The sequence below is a fragment of the Pristis pectinata genome, chromosome 9, assembly GCF_009764475.1.
Source record: "Pristis pectinata isolate sPriPec2 chromosome 9, sPriPec2.1.pri, whole genome shotgun sequence".
NCBI classification, from domain to species: Eukaryota; Metazoa; Chordata; class Chondrichthyes; order Rhinopristiformes; family Pristidae; genus Pristis; species Pristis pectinata.
This window is the reverse complement of record NC_067413.1, coordinates 49,892,847-49,910,678: the sequence shown is the minus strand read 5'-3', so window position 1 is coordinate 49,910,678 and position 17,832 is coordinate 49,892,847. Positions and strand designations below refer to the sequence as shown.

Genomic DNA, 17,832 nt, shown 5'->3' with positions numbered 1-17,832 from the left:
TTTTACCACTCTATCTACTTGTTTTGCCACTTTCAGGAAGCTATGGATTGCACCCCAAGATCCCTTTGTATATCAACGCCCCTAAGAGTCCTGCCATTTACTGCATCCTTTTCACTTATATTTGACCTCCTAAAATACAACACTTCACACTTAGTCCAGTTAAACTCATCTGCCATTTCTCTCCCACATTTCCAATTGGTCTATATCCTGCTAAATCCTTTAACGACTTTCCTCACTATCCATAACTCTGACAATTATTGTGTCAACTGCAGTCTTACTTATCAGTTCACCAACATTTTCGCCCAAATCATTTATATATGTATCACAAACAGCAGAGGTCTCAGCACTGATCCTTGCAGAACACCATAGGTCATAGTCCTCCAGTCAGAATAACACCCCTCCACCAATACACTCTGTCTTAAGCCAAGTTAATTTTAAATCCAATCTACCAGGTCTCCATGCATCCCATGTAACTCAATGTTATGGATCAACCTACCAAGAGTGCCTTGTCGAAAGTTTTACTAAAGTCCATGTAGACAACATTCACTGTCCTACCAACATCAATCATCTTCGTCACCTCCTCATAAAACGAAATCGTTTGTAATACATGACCTCCCCCCACACAAAACCATGCTGACTATCCCTAAAAAGTCTTTGCTTTTTCAGATTCGAATAAATCCTACTCCTAGGAATCTTCTCCAATAATTTCCTTACCACTGATGTAAAGTTCACTAGCCTATAATTTCCTGGTTTGTCTCTACTGCCCTTCATAAACAGAGGAACCACACTGGTTATTCTCCAGTCCTCTGGGACCTTGACCGTGGCTAAAGAAGATACAAAAATCTCTGTCAAGGCCCCCACAATCTCCTCTCTTGCCTCTCAATGACCTGAGATAGACCCCATCAGGCCCTGGGTACTTAACCACATGAATGTTCTTTAAAAGACCTAACACCTCCTCCTTCTTGGTATCAACATGCCCTAGAATATCAGCATACCCTTCTATGATTTCACTGTCCTCCATGTCCTTCTCCTTGGTGAATACGAATGCAAAGTACTCATTTAGTACCTCGTCCACTTCCTCTGGCTCCAGGCATAAGTTTCCTCCTTCGTCCTTGAGCGGTCCTACCCTCTCCCTAGTTACCGTCTTGTTTTTAATGTATGTATAAAATGCTTTGGGATACTCTTTAATCCTATTCACCAAGGATATTTCACAGCCCCTCTCAGCCCTTGTGATTCCCTGTTTAAGTTCTCTCGCGCTTTCTTTATATTTCTCAAAGGCCATGTCCAACTTCAGCTTCCTAAACCTTTCATATGCTTCCTTTTCTTTGACTAAATTTGCAACCTCTCATCATCCAAGGTTCCAGAACCTTGCCATCCTTGTCTTTCTTCCTCATAGGAACATGTTGGTCCTGAATTCTGACCAGCTGGCTTTTAAATGACTTCCACATGGCAATGTGGGAGTCATTTAAAGGCATGACAACACAGCATCATTTTAGAACACTGAGGAGGAATCTGGACCTAGCTGTCCTGGAAACAGCCATCATTCCCGAGACCACAGCTCTTGCAGACCAAGAAGTCAATTACTAACCTTTCAATGTTCACAGTAGCTCTACTTATACCACATTTCACTGACCTTCACCAACCCCAATCTGTTCTTCCACTTTCTCCAACTTCGGTCCCAATCTCCTGCCCCTTATCATCCAGACCTCCCCAAATGCCAACCATTACCACCTGGCTCCAATGCCTGCCCCTCTCCCCACACTCCCACCCAAACATCCCCAAATGGACCTGTGGCCACCAGCAGTCCCAATCCCCTAAAATCAGCCTGCAAACAGAGTCCTGGCAGCACCTTTTCAAAAGTGAACATTGTGAACCTTCAGTTACAGTTGGGCTTCAGATCCAACTGAAGTCTTCCACAGAAATGTAACTGAACAGTTTTCTTTGGGATCCTCTGGAATTCCTATGCTTTTGTGTCCAAGATGCTAGTCAGGGTACGTCATTCGCATTTAAAGGGAACTATACAAGTAGTTGAGAAATGCAGGGATTTAGCAGCATTCATAAAATGCATGTTAATCAGATGTTTGGTGTAGGAGTGTGCAAAACATCTTGCAGTTTAATGCTTACTCAGAAGCTGTTCTAGGGAAGTGGAGCGGTGAGAAATCACCAAAGAAAAGGTGAGAGTTCAGGATTACCTCTGAAGCAACTCCGACCACATGTTGAGCAGTTAGGATCACTTAAAAAAACAAAGAGAAAGTAATACATGCCACGAAAAATTAACAGTGATCAAGTAAAAAGGACAGGAAAAAGGGAGATTAAAGTTTCCTACAGTCACTGGAGCAAATACCATTTTATATATATGCCTCCTTAATGTTACATTGAGCTGAGCCAATATTTCATCTCTGCAGATATCCAAGGGTGAAAAGCTGAGGTAGACTGCAACAGAAAAGCATTTTCTGATGTGTTATGCTAAAATAAACATGTTGTTGATTTTCCATAACGTTGTCTAAAGTTGCACCACATGGCAGCATCCTTACATTGTACTCCTGGGGATGCATGTTCCCCATTTCCCAAAGTGGGGTGGAGGAGACCAGCTCTCAAACATTGAGCTAACCAAGTTACAGGTGCAAACAAAAAAATATTCCCAGTTCCATTGCAGGAAAATCAGTGTTTGATTTTGCTGTCAGGCTTTTTGGACATGTAATTTGAGAAAAATGGTATTGTGTGTGCTTTAATTGTCTGATCCAATTCTGTAAGTATTCTTTTCTCCTTTAGATGGTAATCATTTGAAAGCAAGAACTTTTATAATAGAAACTACCACAATGCAAGTACAAGTGCTATTTCACCTGGATCCCATAATTATGTTAAAATTGATGTAAATACAAAGAATGGAAGTTCAAGCATTTTGGTAAAGTGTTAACATTCCTACATTTCCTCCAAGAACGATCATGGCATTCTCATTGGATTCTGATGAAATTATTTCCAATTACTTACTCTCTGTCCCAAAGAAAAAGCCAGCCTATGTTCAAAAGGTTGTTTATAATCCAAGTCATATAAAATAAACAAGGCAGTACAGAAGGCATCCATGTAAAGGTATTACTGTATGAACAAAAAACAAATAGATGTTAGTAACAATGGTGATTTAGAATGTTGTACTGAGAAAATCTGCATGTATATGGAGAAGAGAATTGAGTGTGAGATTAAACTGTTTTGACAAATGTTTTATTTTGAAAGGATTAAACAATTATTGGAACTATACTCTTTAAGAACCTGTGAAATATGCTTAACTGCCTTAATAACTCTATTCTACTCAGTGAATTAATGGCACAGAAGAACCATCAACAATTACTAATGCATCTCCAGTCTCAGCATTCTGCACAGAAGTCCATCCGTTACTTTTCTGAAATAATCTGTCAAAAATCAGTCCCATGCTGTGTAATTCTTCAAGCCCCTTAAAAATAACATTTTAACTTCTAGTTCCTGACTGTTGAAAGTACATCTTTCTATTTTATGCTCCCAAAACATCTACTGGATTACAGTAAATCTTTTGTCTCACCACTTTAAAAACTGTATCATGCAAATCTCACAGGGGTATCATATTCCATGATACATAACAAAACAGTGTAATCTGGGTTCATGCTTCTAGTTTTCACGACTTGATAGTAAACATTGTTACATTTTTGAGAATTTGTGGTCCATTTTAAAATGCAGTTGCCTGGAATATATTATCATTAACTGCAAATTATCTGGCCAATTGACTCCTAAAGCACCAAACCGATTCCAAGATTTGAACCGTTTTTCTCAACCAAGACATCCTGCCCATCAATTATGTATTTCAATATCAGCTATCTAGGCTTAAAAGTAACCCCTGACTATAGATGTTATAAATTTGTCCACAAGAATGAAGCAAAATCCAGAAATTCTGTTGTCATGGAGTCTTCACTTCTGCCTGCAGCAAAAAATTCAGTCTCCCTCTACTGTTTATGTTCAATCTCAGTAATGCAGCCTTGCTTAATCCCATTTTCTCCTTCCATATAAAAGCAGCAGGAAGCAAGTCAGGTCACTGTGAGTAAATCTGCATTTGGTTAAAGTTAAATAGCAGTTAGTTTCCTTAATCTTACTGTGTAGCTGACTTCTTACAGTCATTTTATTGAACACAGTGAAGAAAACTGAATGGTGTTTAAAGCATGATCTTATTCCAGCTCAACATAAAACCACACAGGAGCAAGCCTTACCTTCGACATAATCCGCTGCAGACATAAATAAGCCACACCGCTTGCCATGTATAAATGACTCCCCAAATAGAAAAGGTCCATCCTGCAGGGGTGAATTCAGTGCTGAGCTTGTTTGATATATTTCCAACAGTCTGAAGGAAAATACCTAATATGTTGACAAATACAATTAGTACAAGCTGTAATCAGAGACAATACAATGTCAATTCAATTCTAAGATTCTTTCCATTACTGTTTAATTAATTTTAATTTTTAATTTAATTTTACTTACAGCGTGGTATCAGGCCCTGCCGGCCCAACGAGTCTGTGCCGCCCATTTTAAACCCAAATTAACGTACCTGTATGTCTTTGTAATGTGGGAGGAAACGCGAGCACCCGGAGGAAACCCACACAGACACGGGAGAACGTACAAACTCCTTACAGACAGCAATGGGAATCGAACCCCAATCGCTGGTGCTGTAATAACGTCGTGCTAACCGCTACGCTACCGTGCACTGGTACTTCACTTTCAGAATACACATCTCGAGGAAGTTCACCAAACAGCCCTCAGGACTTGATGTTCAATACTCAACAACTTCAGGGAAGCAACCTTTCAAGTTTCCATCAGAATTGGCCAGGTTATCAACTTGTAAAATTAACTTGTTTTTTTTTGTCTGTCCACAGATACTGCTTGACCTTCTTTCCCTTTTACTTCAGATTTCAGCAGCACAGTATTTGGACCTTGAAATTCCAGCATTTTCCCCTCTCTCTTTCTCTCTCTCTTGTCCTCATCTTCTATTTATATTTCTTCCTGACTAATCGGTCACAATAGTGAAGAGAATGAATAATTATGGTGGACTATGGGGTAATAATCATCTGGGCCGTTTTGTACTGGATAGTATTGAGATCCTTGAATGTTGTTGGAGATTCAATGCAAGAGGAGAGTATTCTATTGTGCTCCTAACTTGTGCCCTTTTCATGGTGGAAATACTTTGGAGTGTCAGGAGGTGAGTCAGTCATTGCAGAATACCAACCCACTCTCCCGTTCCTGTAGCAACAATATTTTTGTCTGTTCCAGGTGAGTTTTGAGTTCATGGCGACTCCAAGATGTTGATGGTGGGGGTATTGGCAATGGTAATGTCATTGAATGCCATTGTGGTTAGACCCTCCCTTGTTGGAGATGATCACTGCTGGTCATTTTAACAGCATGAGTATTACTTGCTATGTATCAATACAATTATCATGAGTATTCCCTACCAGGTATCAGTCCTTGCCTGAAAATTGACTAGCTGATGCTGCATGCAGATACAGGCTTCTTCACTCATTGAGGAGTTGTAAACTGAATTAAACATTGTGCAATTATCAGCAAACATCCGTACTTCTGACCTTATGACAGAAGGAAAGTCAATGATGGTTGTGCCTATGAACTTGAAGAGTGATGTCCTGGGACTGGGACCTCCAACCTGCACATCCTTCTAAGTGCAAGTTAGAACACCAACCATCAAAGTGTTTTCCCCTTGATGTTCATAGAGTTCAGTTTTACCAGAGCTCCTTGATGTCACACTTAATCAAACGTTGATCAAGGACAGTCATTCTCACCCCATCTCTGGAATTCAGCTCTTTGGTCCAGGTTTGGACCAAAGCTGTAGTGATGTCTGGAGCTGAGTGTTTTTCGCACCAACCATGTGGCATGGGGTATTCTTGGAACCTCCTCTGCCCATTAGCTGTTTGATTGTCCATAACTAGATGCAGCAGGACTACAGAGCTTTGATTTGGTCTTTTGGTTGTGAGATTACTTAGCTCTGTCTACTGCTATGGCTTTTGTTGTATAGCACCTATATAGTAATGTGTTGCAGCTTCACCATACTGGCACCTCCTTTTTAGACATGACACGTTGTGGCTCCAGGCATGTGCATCTGCATTCTTCATTGAACCAAGTTTGACTTTCTGGGTTTATTACAATGGTAGAGTAAGGGTATGCTCAGCCCTGAGGTTAGTGATTGTACATTTCTGCTGCAGCTGTTATTGTTTTACCTTGTACCTCAATATACTGTGTAATGAATTGATCTGTATGAATGGTATGCAAGACAAGTTTTTCATTGTACCTCAGTACAAGTGACAATAATAAACCAATTCCAATTCCACAGCAAATCACATATGTCTGGTTTTGGGCATCCAGATACATTCTGAGTCTATCCCAGGTGACATGAGTATAGTGCCACATAACTCAACAGAAGGTGTCCACAGTGAGAAAAGATTTTGTGTCTACAACAATACTTCTACAAATTCTACCAAAGATTGACCTATCTGGCACAGGTCAATTTGCAAGGATAAGGTCAAGTGCTTCCTGTTGGTTTACTTGCTACCCGTCAATCTGGGAGACATGTCAGCAGTACTGCTACCTTGGTGATGGTCACTGAAGTCCCCTACCCAGAGCACATTCCGTGCTCTTGCTGGTCTCAGTGCTTCTTCTACATGTTGTTCAAGATGAGTTAATGCATCAAAAAGTTAAGACTTTCTCTTTTCAGAGCTAGAACACGGTTGATTGTTCCAGCAAACTCTCCCATGAATTTGGTAGAATTTCAGAAAGAAATCTGGTTGGAGATCAATGGTGAATAAAAACAACTTGAAGTTAATAGTTTCCTCAGATGTAAAGCCTGCAAAAAGGTTTCCATTAAACCTTCTAGCTCTGAAGATTTTGTATAGGAGCTTCATTGGTGAATGAATGCTTGTGCTCTCGCACACTCTATTGCTTGCAAACTTCCCAACAGGATGACTCTATTAGGTCCACCTTCAAACACAGCCAGTAGATTGTGAAGGGATATTAAAAGATAAGATAAAAAGTGATAACAAAACAAAGAACATAAATGTACTGTTTTAAAGTGAGAAAAGATGATATCATAGAGAAAACATGAGCAGTAAGAAACATGAAAAGGAGGAATAATAGAAAAGGTATACAGTTGGGAACTGGAACTGGATAAATGTGGAGAGGGAAATTAAAAGGGGTTCAGGTACAAATGGCAGGAAGTATTATATTTATTTATCCTGAAATGGTATGAGGCAATGCTCCAGATAAGCATGAACTTGTGAATGAAAACACAATGCTAAGCTTTACCCAGCACTCTCCATTTGCTGAGGGTTTGCGAGTGGTCACTGAGCAAGTTATTGCTTAAGACAATGGACCTCAAACCAAAAGTTTCCAAGTCCCCCAGTAAAAAACACAAGTATGTGCATGTAGATTTTGCCTCTGATTTATTGTGGTGACATAATCAGCAATAATAAAAGCCTTGGTATTTATACAACAGCAGCAAGCAAACATAGTCCACACATAAGGATAATGTATGCAGGTTCAAAAAACAAGGACAGTGGTAACCAAATACTTGGTAAAAGTGGATTGCAAGAAGGTGGAAGGGTGGAGATAAGGCTCTAAACAGGGAATTGAAGGCAAGCTTCAGTGTCCAGCAGGGGCTTGCAGAGGGTTAAAATAGGGGAATGAACAGAGGCTGAAATATATAATTTGGGGGTATATTTGCATCAGAAGATTACAAAATGTGCAGTACAACCATGGAAGAAACTATAGACAATGTATGGTATTTATATTTAATTTACTGAGGACTTGGACACTGGGATTGAGCAACAATGGAGATAAGATCCAAGACTTGGCATAGAACAAGATACAAACAGAAGAGTTTTGAGGAACGTCAAATTTTTGAAAAATGAAGGCTACACAAGCAGCACCAGAATAATAATGGTACAGTGCTGGCAAAAGCGTGGGCAATATTTTTGGTGGCAGACAAGCTGAATCAGGCAAAGAGTTGAAAAAATGTTATAGGTGAATAGTATAGATTGTAAACAAGATAATTTAGCCTGAAACTGTGCCCAAGGAAAGTTATGGAGTCATTTGTGAATGAGCAGGATTTGTGACTATAACTTCAGCCTACCCTAAGTTGAGCTGGAAGCAGAGATAGCTCATTCAACACTGAATCTCAGGCAAGCAGTGTGACTGCACAATGACAGTAGAGAGTGATGTAGCAGAGAGAGAGAGCTACACGGCATGCATGTAAGAGATTACCCCACATCCTCAGGTAGCATTGTCAAGGAGATTTCAGTGCCTTAATGTTGCTTTCATGGATCTTCAGGATATATTTGACAAATGGTTGTTGCTGAGACTGTAAGATGGAAAGCAGTGGTGTTCACCAGAAATACATGCAAGGACCAATGCTTCTTTTAGACATATTAAATGACTTGCATATAAGTGCACAGGATAAGATTTCAATATTTGCAGATGACATCAAATTCACTCGGAGCAGTAATCAGTGAAGAGGACAACAATAGATAGTGTGACACTAAAATGAATGAAGGGCTGAATGGCCTCCTTTTGTGCCATAATGTTTCTGTGATTCTATGAGAAATAACCAAGAATCCCCAAGGCCTCTATTGCTGAAAGTGTGAGGCTGAACAAAAAGTAATTTTCAGAAATACTATGATTATTATTGAATCGGTGGCAAAGTTGTCCCACAAAGCTAGATATTCAGAGCTGTTGGAGAATGATGACATGGTTGGCCATGCTGAAAGCCATGAAGGAAAGGATCATACAATGCACAGTTGGCAGCGTTGGAGAACGTTGTGAATAACTTAAGTTCCATAGGAAGTGCAAAAGCCATGTTGGTGAAATGTAATTTGATGGGCACAAATCTGGAAATAAAAACACATTGAGGGTTTGAAGGTTAAAGGGATACCAGAGATAAGTGTTAGTTGTGAGGGTAGGGTTAGGGGTAGGCTACTTTGAAGGGGATGTTGATGGATTCACAATAGTGAGATAACCAACTGCTGTGCTGAAAAAAAAACATGAAAACTATACAAATGGGTGGTAAGATCACATATAAAAAAATATAATTTAAAGTGACCCCAGTGCTGCTAACAAGGCCAGAATTTATTGCTAATTGACTTGAGTTGGTTGTGATGAGTGCCTTGAACTACTGTCGTCCTTCTGGTAGTGATACATTCACATTGCTCTTAAGTGAGGTATTCCAGGATTTAGACAAAACGGCAAAGGAATGGTAACAGATTTCCAAATCAGGATGATTTCTGACTTGAACCTTCCAATTGAAATTCCAACCAAATCAGTGTATGACAGAATTATGCAATCCAATTTTGTGACCAATGTACTTCAATTCTACTAGTCAAAATAGTTTAAGTGGCTTTAACTACATCCAAATCATAGTCTCACACGTTCCCTAGTTTCATGCAGCAGAATCATGCTTTTCCTTACCTGATTTTGGTCCTTTCCCTGCAAGAGCATTCATAATCAAAGTGATGATGTAGACCACTAAGGTGGAGACCAGGAGGCAAATCCGACGTAGATTTATGTTGGCCATTGGGAAATCCTAATTGATCAATTTCATTGAACATTATCAAATAAAAATGGTACAAAAAAACATTCTATTACATATTGATGACCTCTTTAGGTGACCTTAAAAATATGCCAAGCATGAAATTATTTTAAGGTATAGATTACAATAGTGCAGGTGGCCGAGAATCTATTCCAATATTATATAATATTCATGATTCTCTGTACATTCTGTTCCTAAGTTTTGCTGTTATTTATTTTGTGGGTAAGCCCCATGCAGATCCAGAGCACTGCACTACTGGAAGGGATTATAGTGGGCAGAATCACAATTTAAGCAGAATTGGAGTTGACACTGCTTTCTGCTAGAAGATTGTCTGCTTAGACATTGTCCTTCTTCCCTGGGGAAACTATTGAGTTCAAGTTCTGCAAAGTTTCACTGTGATGATTTTCCTCCAACAGTCAGTATTCACGTGTATGTATTGAAAGTGTCACCAGTTAATTAAGTACTGGAAGCTTGGTTTTGTCCTGACCCAATGTCCAAGCATATGTACAGTATTTCCAAAGTAGTTATTATGTTCACTAGTTTAAACCTATTCCTACTTTTCTAGATATTTACATTATAAACCTGTAGCATTAAAATGTGTTAACTAATTAGTAGAAAAAGGACATCCTGGATTTGTTAAAGAAAATTCAGATATCATGCTGTTTTAATATATCAGACACTTCTTAAGTTATAAGCCTTTAATGTTTAATTGTCACCAAGCAAATGTAGGATAAGGTCAATTGTGGGGTTGTTATTTTTGTCTTGTCAGGGACCTTGCAGCTTGGAATCTGTCTGCAGAATCAAGCTGCAACCCAAAAGCAGTCTTCTGAGATTGTATTACATTTTCCATGCCCAATGCAATGCCTTTGCATGCTACATACGAGTACTTATTGATCTGTGATGTTGTTCATTGTGAGATTTATTATAAGGAGTGCATTCAGGTATTCATGTGTTGATGTGGAAAACATGACATAGAAAGGTGGACAGACTTGCATTTACAGAGCGCCTCTCAAATACTCCAAACTGCTTTGCAGCCAAAATGAAATAGTTAACCCAATCCCTGATTTGTGGAAAAAACTTCCAAGACAGCTAGGTAATTATGAACTGGACTGTACCAAATTCTGTCCATAAATTAGGCAGAGGCCGACACAATCTGGTCCAATGACTGAAGGATAATGTTGACTGGAGCACCAGAGAAAATGACTTGCTCTTCAAATAGGGCCACAGGATCTTTTGCATCCACTCAAGGTACAGATAGAGCCCCAGTTTAACATCTGACCTGAGTGGTGGTACCTCCAACAGTGGAACACGCTTCTGGTGACTGGACTTTGTGCTGAGGTGTCTGAAGTATCAGAACCTTTAAGCTCGAGGTAAGAGAGCTATGAAATGAACCACTGGTGACAGTTCATGCCGGAAGTGTCTGCTGGAATTTAGTTGCATAAGGGTGGTTTTAATTGAAAGAAATGGTAAATACTGAATGGTCTAAATGTAACGAAAGTGTCAATACAGCAAAATGGTTTAAAATAATGTTCGCTGCATACCTTAAGTTTCCCTTTACAGTAAAACTGATAGTCTGGCACCTTGGGACTTTGGTAGTGCAGGACTAGCAGATTTTCTGGATTATTGGATGTTACTCATATTAGTACCCAAATGTATTTTCTTTTCTTTCTTTTTCAATCTTCTTATTAGTTTTCAAATTAATACAGATTAATATATAACATCAGTGTTTGTAGATGTAATACAGAGAGATCAGAAGAACAATCATAGCATGGATAATCATAAAAAACAATAAAGTATATAAAATAATCTGTGGATCCAACGATCTCAGTGAATGAATATAATATAAAAGAAAGGAAAGAAAAAGATTTATTATAAAATATAAAAGAAAGAAAAAAAATCCCCAAAACAATAAGAAAGTTTATAAACAGTATATCAAACCAAACTAAGCTAGGGAAAAAAAAATCCAAAAAAAAACAAACAGAAAAAAAAAACTGGACTAAAATTTCTCAGAAGAAACAGAGCAATATTATGTCATCAACTCCATTCCTCTAAGTTGAAAGGTTATTACAAGGGGATCTATATCATGTGAAAATATTGAATAAATGGACTCCAAACTTCCTCAAATTTAAGCGAAGGATCAACAGTACCACTCCTAATTTTTTCCAAGTTTAAACATGATATAGTTTGAGAGAACCATTGAAAAGTAGTAGGGGGTATTGGATCCTTCCATTTAAGCAAAATGGATCGTTTGACCATTAATGTAACAAAGGTAATCATACGGTTAGCGGAGGCAGATAGATGGCCAGACTCTATCCTTGGTAAACCAAAAATTGCAGTGATAGGATGAGGTTGTAAATCAATCCTCAATACATTTGAAATAATGTTAAAAATATCTTTCCGATATTTTTCCAAAAGAGGACAGGACCAAAACATATGTGTCAAGGAAGCCACATTCGATTTACATCTGTCACATATAGGATTTATATGTTGATAAAAACGAGCTAGCTTATCTTTTGACATATGGGTCCTGTGAACTACCTTAAACTGTATCAAAGAATGTCTGGCACACATTGAAGATGTATTAACTAAATGAAGAACTTTCTTCCAAGTCTCTATAGGTAAAGATGTCTGGAGTTCACTTTCCCATTCAATTTTTAATTTGGTCCAGTGGTTCTGAACAAATTTTCATAATTAGATCATAGATTATTGCTATCAAGCCCTTCTGACAAGGATTAAAACAGAAATTTTTTTCCATAATTCTTTTCTTTTTTGTGTGTGTTACACAGTAGGAAAATACATTTTTCAGTGAACCTGGCAAGCTTAAAGGGAATGGAAAATATCCAACTCTCCAGACTCTAGCTCCAGCTACAAACCTACCCATGTCCCTGGCCCCTGGGTTTCCAGAACCCAATCCAGGTTTCAGCCACATACCCAGTCATGGAGCAGACTAATCAGTGAGCTGGATGCTGAACCATCAGGATATCAGGACAATTGGATGACAGATAATCAAAGGTTTACTGTAATTGATATATTTACATCCAGCCACCCAAGGTTGTCTCTGACTGTTGGATGATTTTAGCAATTTACAAACTAATGCTTCACACGGAATTATTTCTGACTTATGTATTATATGCTTGTATTTATAAAACCTACGATGCCATGAGTTTTATTAAAGTGCTAAACTCTACTACCTCCTCCAAAATTTGTGAAGCCTTTTTTGTAATGCTCATTTTGCCACATGACCTGTATTGTTTTTCCTTATCTTTCCCACCAAAGTATATCACCTCACACTTTTCTCCATTGGGTTTGGGTCTGCTTGGAGTCCACTCATTACACCGGACTCTGCATATCCTCTTAAAATAGATAACTCTCCTTCTCGCTGTCAAGAATAATTCCATACTTGATAAATCAGCACCAGCATACTGATAAAGGACACAAAAAGATTGATGGATTTGGCATGTTATTAAAAAACAGCACCGGGATTAACACCACACTTTACCTTGGGAACTAAGAGAAAAAACAAATGAAGTGTCAATGTGGCTTGTATTTGTTAGAACTTACTGTTAAAGAGTCAGTACCCTGATGGTGTACAAACTCAAAAGAACTTTATAAACCATGTAAAAAGAGATATAGCAAAATTCAAAGCTCCACTATTGCTTTTTGCCTTGCTGCAGCAGCACTTTACCTGGAATGTTCCTGACTGCTCCCTTCCTCACAAGTTCACGTCTCAATAATAATATAAAAGCAATATTTTAAAATCTTTGAAATACTCTATTCTACTAGCACAGAAGCCAATTCATTTTCTGAATTTTACCCAAGTTCGCTATCAGATTCCTTAAAGATCCTCAGAAAATCTTTTATATAAACACACAAATCACTCATATTGAACTTTATTTTCCCCTAGCAAAAAAGGGTTAGTATTAAAAATGTGGAAAAGCACCCACAACAAATACCCACAAACAACAATAGGATAATGACCAGATTTTTGGGATGTTGATGGGTATTAGCAAGAACCTTTGATCTTCCTTGTTATATGGCATGGGATCTTCTTATGTGTGTCTTTGGTACTACAAAACTCCCTCCATTACAGAGACAGCAAAGGACAAAGCCATAAAGAGATCTGGAAAGCAAGTGGTAATTTTAAAAGTGAGCTAATACCAGACTGAAAGCAAGAAGATCGGCAGACGCAGGGGTAAAGGGTGAGGGTAGGTTGGTGCCAATTAGGATATGCACAGCAAAGTTGTGGATGAGCACAAGTGTATCAAGGTTGAAGGCTGGTAATAGTCTGGAGATAACATAGAACATTACAGCACAGCCCTCGATGTGCCGACATTTTATCCTACTCCAAGATCTACCTAACCCTTTCCTATCATGTAGCTCTCCATTCTTCTATCATTCACGTGCCCATCTAAGAGTCTTTTAAATGTCCCTAATGCATCTGCCTTGACCACCTCTGCCGGCAGTGTGTTCCATGCACTCACCACTCTCTGTAAAAAAAAGCTTACCCCTGACATCCCCCCTATACCTTCCTCCATTCACCTTAAAATTATGACCCCTCATGTTAGCCACTTCCACCCTGGAAAAAAGTCTCTGACTGTCCACTCAATCTATGCCTCTTATCATCTTGTACACCTCTATCAAGTCACCTCTCATCCTCCTTTACTCCAAAGAGAAAAGCCCGAGCTCACTCAACCTATCCTCATAAGACATGCTCTCCAATCCAGGCAGCATCCTGGTAAATCTCCTCTGCACCCTCTCTAAAGCTTCCACATCCTTCCTATAATGAGGTGACCAGAACTGAACACAATACAAGCAGAATAACAAAGACAAGCAGAGAATTTCAGCACCTGTTCAGCTTATATCAGGTAAGGTATGGGAGGGTTGCAGTTTTTTTTTATTGCTGGCAAGCTGAAGACTATATATCACAATGCCAACTTCATTTACCAATCTGGGAGTCACTGCCAGGCAGTGCTTCAACGTCTATCCTCGGAGTCGGCTGGTGTTGCAGTGGTGGAACTAGGCTGGTATGAGCTGGTACCCCAGGTTGCTGTGGGAGGCGAGGGAGGAGATTGCGGAACCTCTGACGATGATCTTTGTGTCGTCAATGGAGACGGGAGAGGTTCCAGAAGATTGGAGGGTTGCGGATGTTGTTCCCTTATTCAAGAAGGGGAGTAGGGATAGCCCAGGAAATTACAGACCGGTGAGTCTTACCTCAGTGGTTGGTAAGCTGATGGAGAAGATCCTGAGAGGCAGGATTTATGAACATTTGGAGAGGTATAATACGATTAGGAATAGTCAGCATGGCTTTGTTAAGGGCAGGTCCTGCCTTACGAGCCTGATTGAATTTTTTGAGGATGTGACTAAGCACATCGATGAAGGGAGAGCAGTAGGTGTAGTGTATATGGATTTCAGCAAGGCGTTTGATAAGGTACCCCATGCAAGGCTTATGGAGAAGGTGAGGAGACATGGGATCCAAGGGGACATTGCAGTGTGGATCCAGAACTGGCTGGCCCACAGAAGGCAAAGAGTGGTTGTTGAAGGGTCATATTCTGAGTGGAGGTCGGTGACCAGTGGTGTACCTCAGGGATCTGTCCTGGGACCCATACTATTTGTGATTTTTATAAATGACCTGGATGAGGAAGTGGAGGGGTGGGTTAGTAAGTTTGCAGATGACACGAAGGTTGGGGGTGTTGTGGATAGTTTGGAGGGCTGTCAGAGGTTACAGAGGGATATAGATAGGATGCAGAATTGGGCTGAGAAGTGGCAGATGCAGTTCAACCCAGATAAGTGTGAAGTGGTTCATTTTGGTAGGTCAAATATGCTGGCGGAATATAGTCTTAATGGTAGGACTCTTGGCAGTGTGGAGGATCAGAGGGATCTTGGGGTCCGAGTCCATAGGACGCTCAAAGTGGCTGCGCAGGTTGACTCTGTGGTTAAGAAGGCATATGGTGCATTGTCCTTCATCAATCGGGAAATTGAATTTAGGAGCCGTGAGGTATTGTTGCAGCTATATAGGTCCCTGGTCAGACCCCACTTGGAGTATTGTGCTCAGTTCTGGTTGCCTCACTACGGGAAAGATGTGGAAGCCATAGAGAGGGTGCAGAGGAGATTTACAAGGATGCTGCCTGGGATGCGGAGCATGCTTTATGAAAGCAGGTTAAGGGAACTCGGCCTTTTCTCCTTGGAGAGACGGAGGATGAGGGGGGACCTGATTGAGGTGTATAAGATGATGAGAGGTATTGATAGGGTAGATAGTCAGAGGCTTTTCCCCAGGGCTGAATTGGTGGCCACAAGAGGACATAGGTTTAAGGTGTTGGGGAGTAGATATAGAGGAGATGTCAGGGGTGAGTTTTTTTTACTCAGAGAGTGGTGGGTGTGTGGAATGAGCTGCCGGAAACGGTGGTGGAGGCTGATATGATAGGGTCTTTCAAGAGACTGTTAGATAGGTATACAGAGCTGAGTAAAATAGAGGGCTATGGGTAAGCCTAGTAATTTCTAGGGTAGGGACATGTTCGGCACAGCTTTGTGGGCCGAAGGGCCTGAATTGTGCTGTAATTGTTCTATGTTCTACCTCAGGGACGAGTATCAGCAATGGAAGTTTACATTGGCTACTGAAAGATTCCTTCAGACATTAAGCATTGAATACAGTCTCCAGTGTGCTTTTCTGTCAATGGCCTTTCTAAATAATCACATTTCATCAAACTTATTTTTGCTCTATGATTGACGGGAATGCGAGCCACGTCCTCTCCCGAGGGAAATTCTTAAAAACACGTTTTTAAAGGCAAGCGCCACATTTTTGTTTCTTTTGGGGTGTGCGCAGGAAAAAACACCTTGGGAAGGATTTCTTCCAAGATGGGAGACTGGAGGAGGAAAAGGTAATAAAGGGAAGGGGACAATTTGTTTTGACCAATGCATACATGGTCTGGGATTATTCTACCGAATAAACTTAAAAGTATGGTGTTAATGCCAGTAAATTAACAAGGTCTCATCAACAACTGGGTCAACGAAATTAGACATCTGCATTTGGCGACATAAGCAAGTTCTGAGGCTCTGAGCGAAATACTTACTGGAGCAAAGACGTTGGAAAGAGACTGCAAGCTGTTGCTACGTTTCGCAATTAATCCACCGGAGAACAAACACTAAAAAGGAATCACTGCGGACGTTGCATACGATCTTTAAAAAGTCATTAGCAGTTTTCCTAACAGGCGCAGCCACCCCTGGAGTGAGTTACACAAGCCTGAGCGGAGGGGCGGGACCTGCAGAGCGTAACCAGATGCCAAGTCTATGACTCGAACCATTCAACAGTCGGCAGAGCAAAACTTCCTCACTGAGCGGCACATGTCACACGCCAGAGGCCAGAGCTAAACCGTGCGGGCATCAGCAGTTCTTCGAGTCCCGCATAAAAGAGGAGTATGTGACACTGACGCTGGTCCGCACACAGCGCTACAAAGTCAAGCATCCCCACCAGTCCATACGGAGTGTTTCTTCCACGTTACAGTTCAAAGGTGCCAAACGCCGCGGTCTTCTCTGTAATTGAAAATAACTTGTTTTTACTCCTTTCCAGTTCTAAAGAAGGCTCCCGGACCTGAAACATCAAACTCTGTTTCCCTTTCCTGTCCTGCTGAATGTAAAAACATTTTCTGTTTTTATTTCACATTTCCAACCGTCATAGAGCCGTATAGCACCAGAAGCAGGCACTTTGGGCCAACTGGTCCATGCCGACCAAGGTTCCCATCTGAGCTTGTCCAATTTGCCCGAGTTTGGCCCATATCCCTGCAAACCTTTCCTACCCATGTACCTGGCCAACTTCCCTGTAAATGTTGTTAATGTACTTATCTCAGCCACTTCCTTTGCAGCTCATTCCATATATTGACCACCCTCTGGGCTAAAATGTTGCCCCCTAGGTCCCTATTAAATCTCTCCCCTCTCTTCCTAAACCTATGACCTCTATTTCTTGATTCCCACCGCTGGGAGAAAGACTGTGCACATTCACCCTATCCATGCCTCTTATTAAAATTATAAGATCAGCCCTCATTCTCCTGTGCTCCAATGAATAGAGTCCCAACCTGCTCAACCTCTCTCCATGATTCCATCCCTCTAGTCCTGGCAACCTCCTCGTAAATCTCCTCTGCACTCTTTCCAGTTTAATGGCACCTTTCCTATAGCAAGGTGACCAAAACTGAACTCAAAACACAAAATCTGCAGTTCTTTTTAAAATGTTTGCCTAAAGG

At 40.4% G+C, this 17,832-nt stretch overlaps 1 protein-coding gene across 2 annotated transcripts in view; it reads right to left on the bottom strand.

Moving 5' to 3' along the window:
- Positions 1-17,046, bottom strand: part of LOC127574388 (uncharacterized) — a 30,875-nt gene extending 13,829 nt beyond the window's left edge. Inside the window, exons 1-4 of one of the 2 annotated variants that reach the window (XM_052023375.1) lie at positions 16,669-17,046; positions 9,481-9,595; positions 4,233-4,377; positions 2,992-3,096 (exon numbers count right to left, since the gene is read on the bottom strand). In XM_052023375.1, coding sequence (XP_051879335.1) covers positions 2,992-3,096; positions 4,233-4,377; positions 9,481-9,586 — 356 coding nt within the window. In that variant the 5' untranslated portion in view covers positions 9,587-9,595; positions 16,669-17,046. The remainder of the gene's footprint in view (positions 1-2,991; positions 3,097-4,232; positions 4,378-9,480; positions 9,596-16,668) is intronic. The other variant, XM_052023376.1, reaches the window with a different exon arrangement.
- Positions 17,047-17,832: the final 786 nt, after the last annotated feature.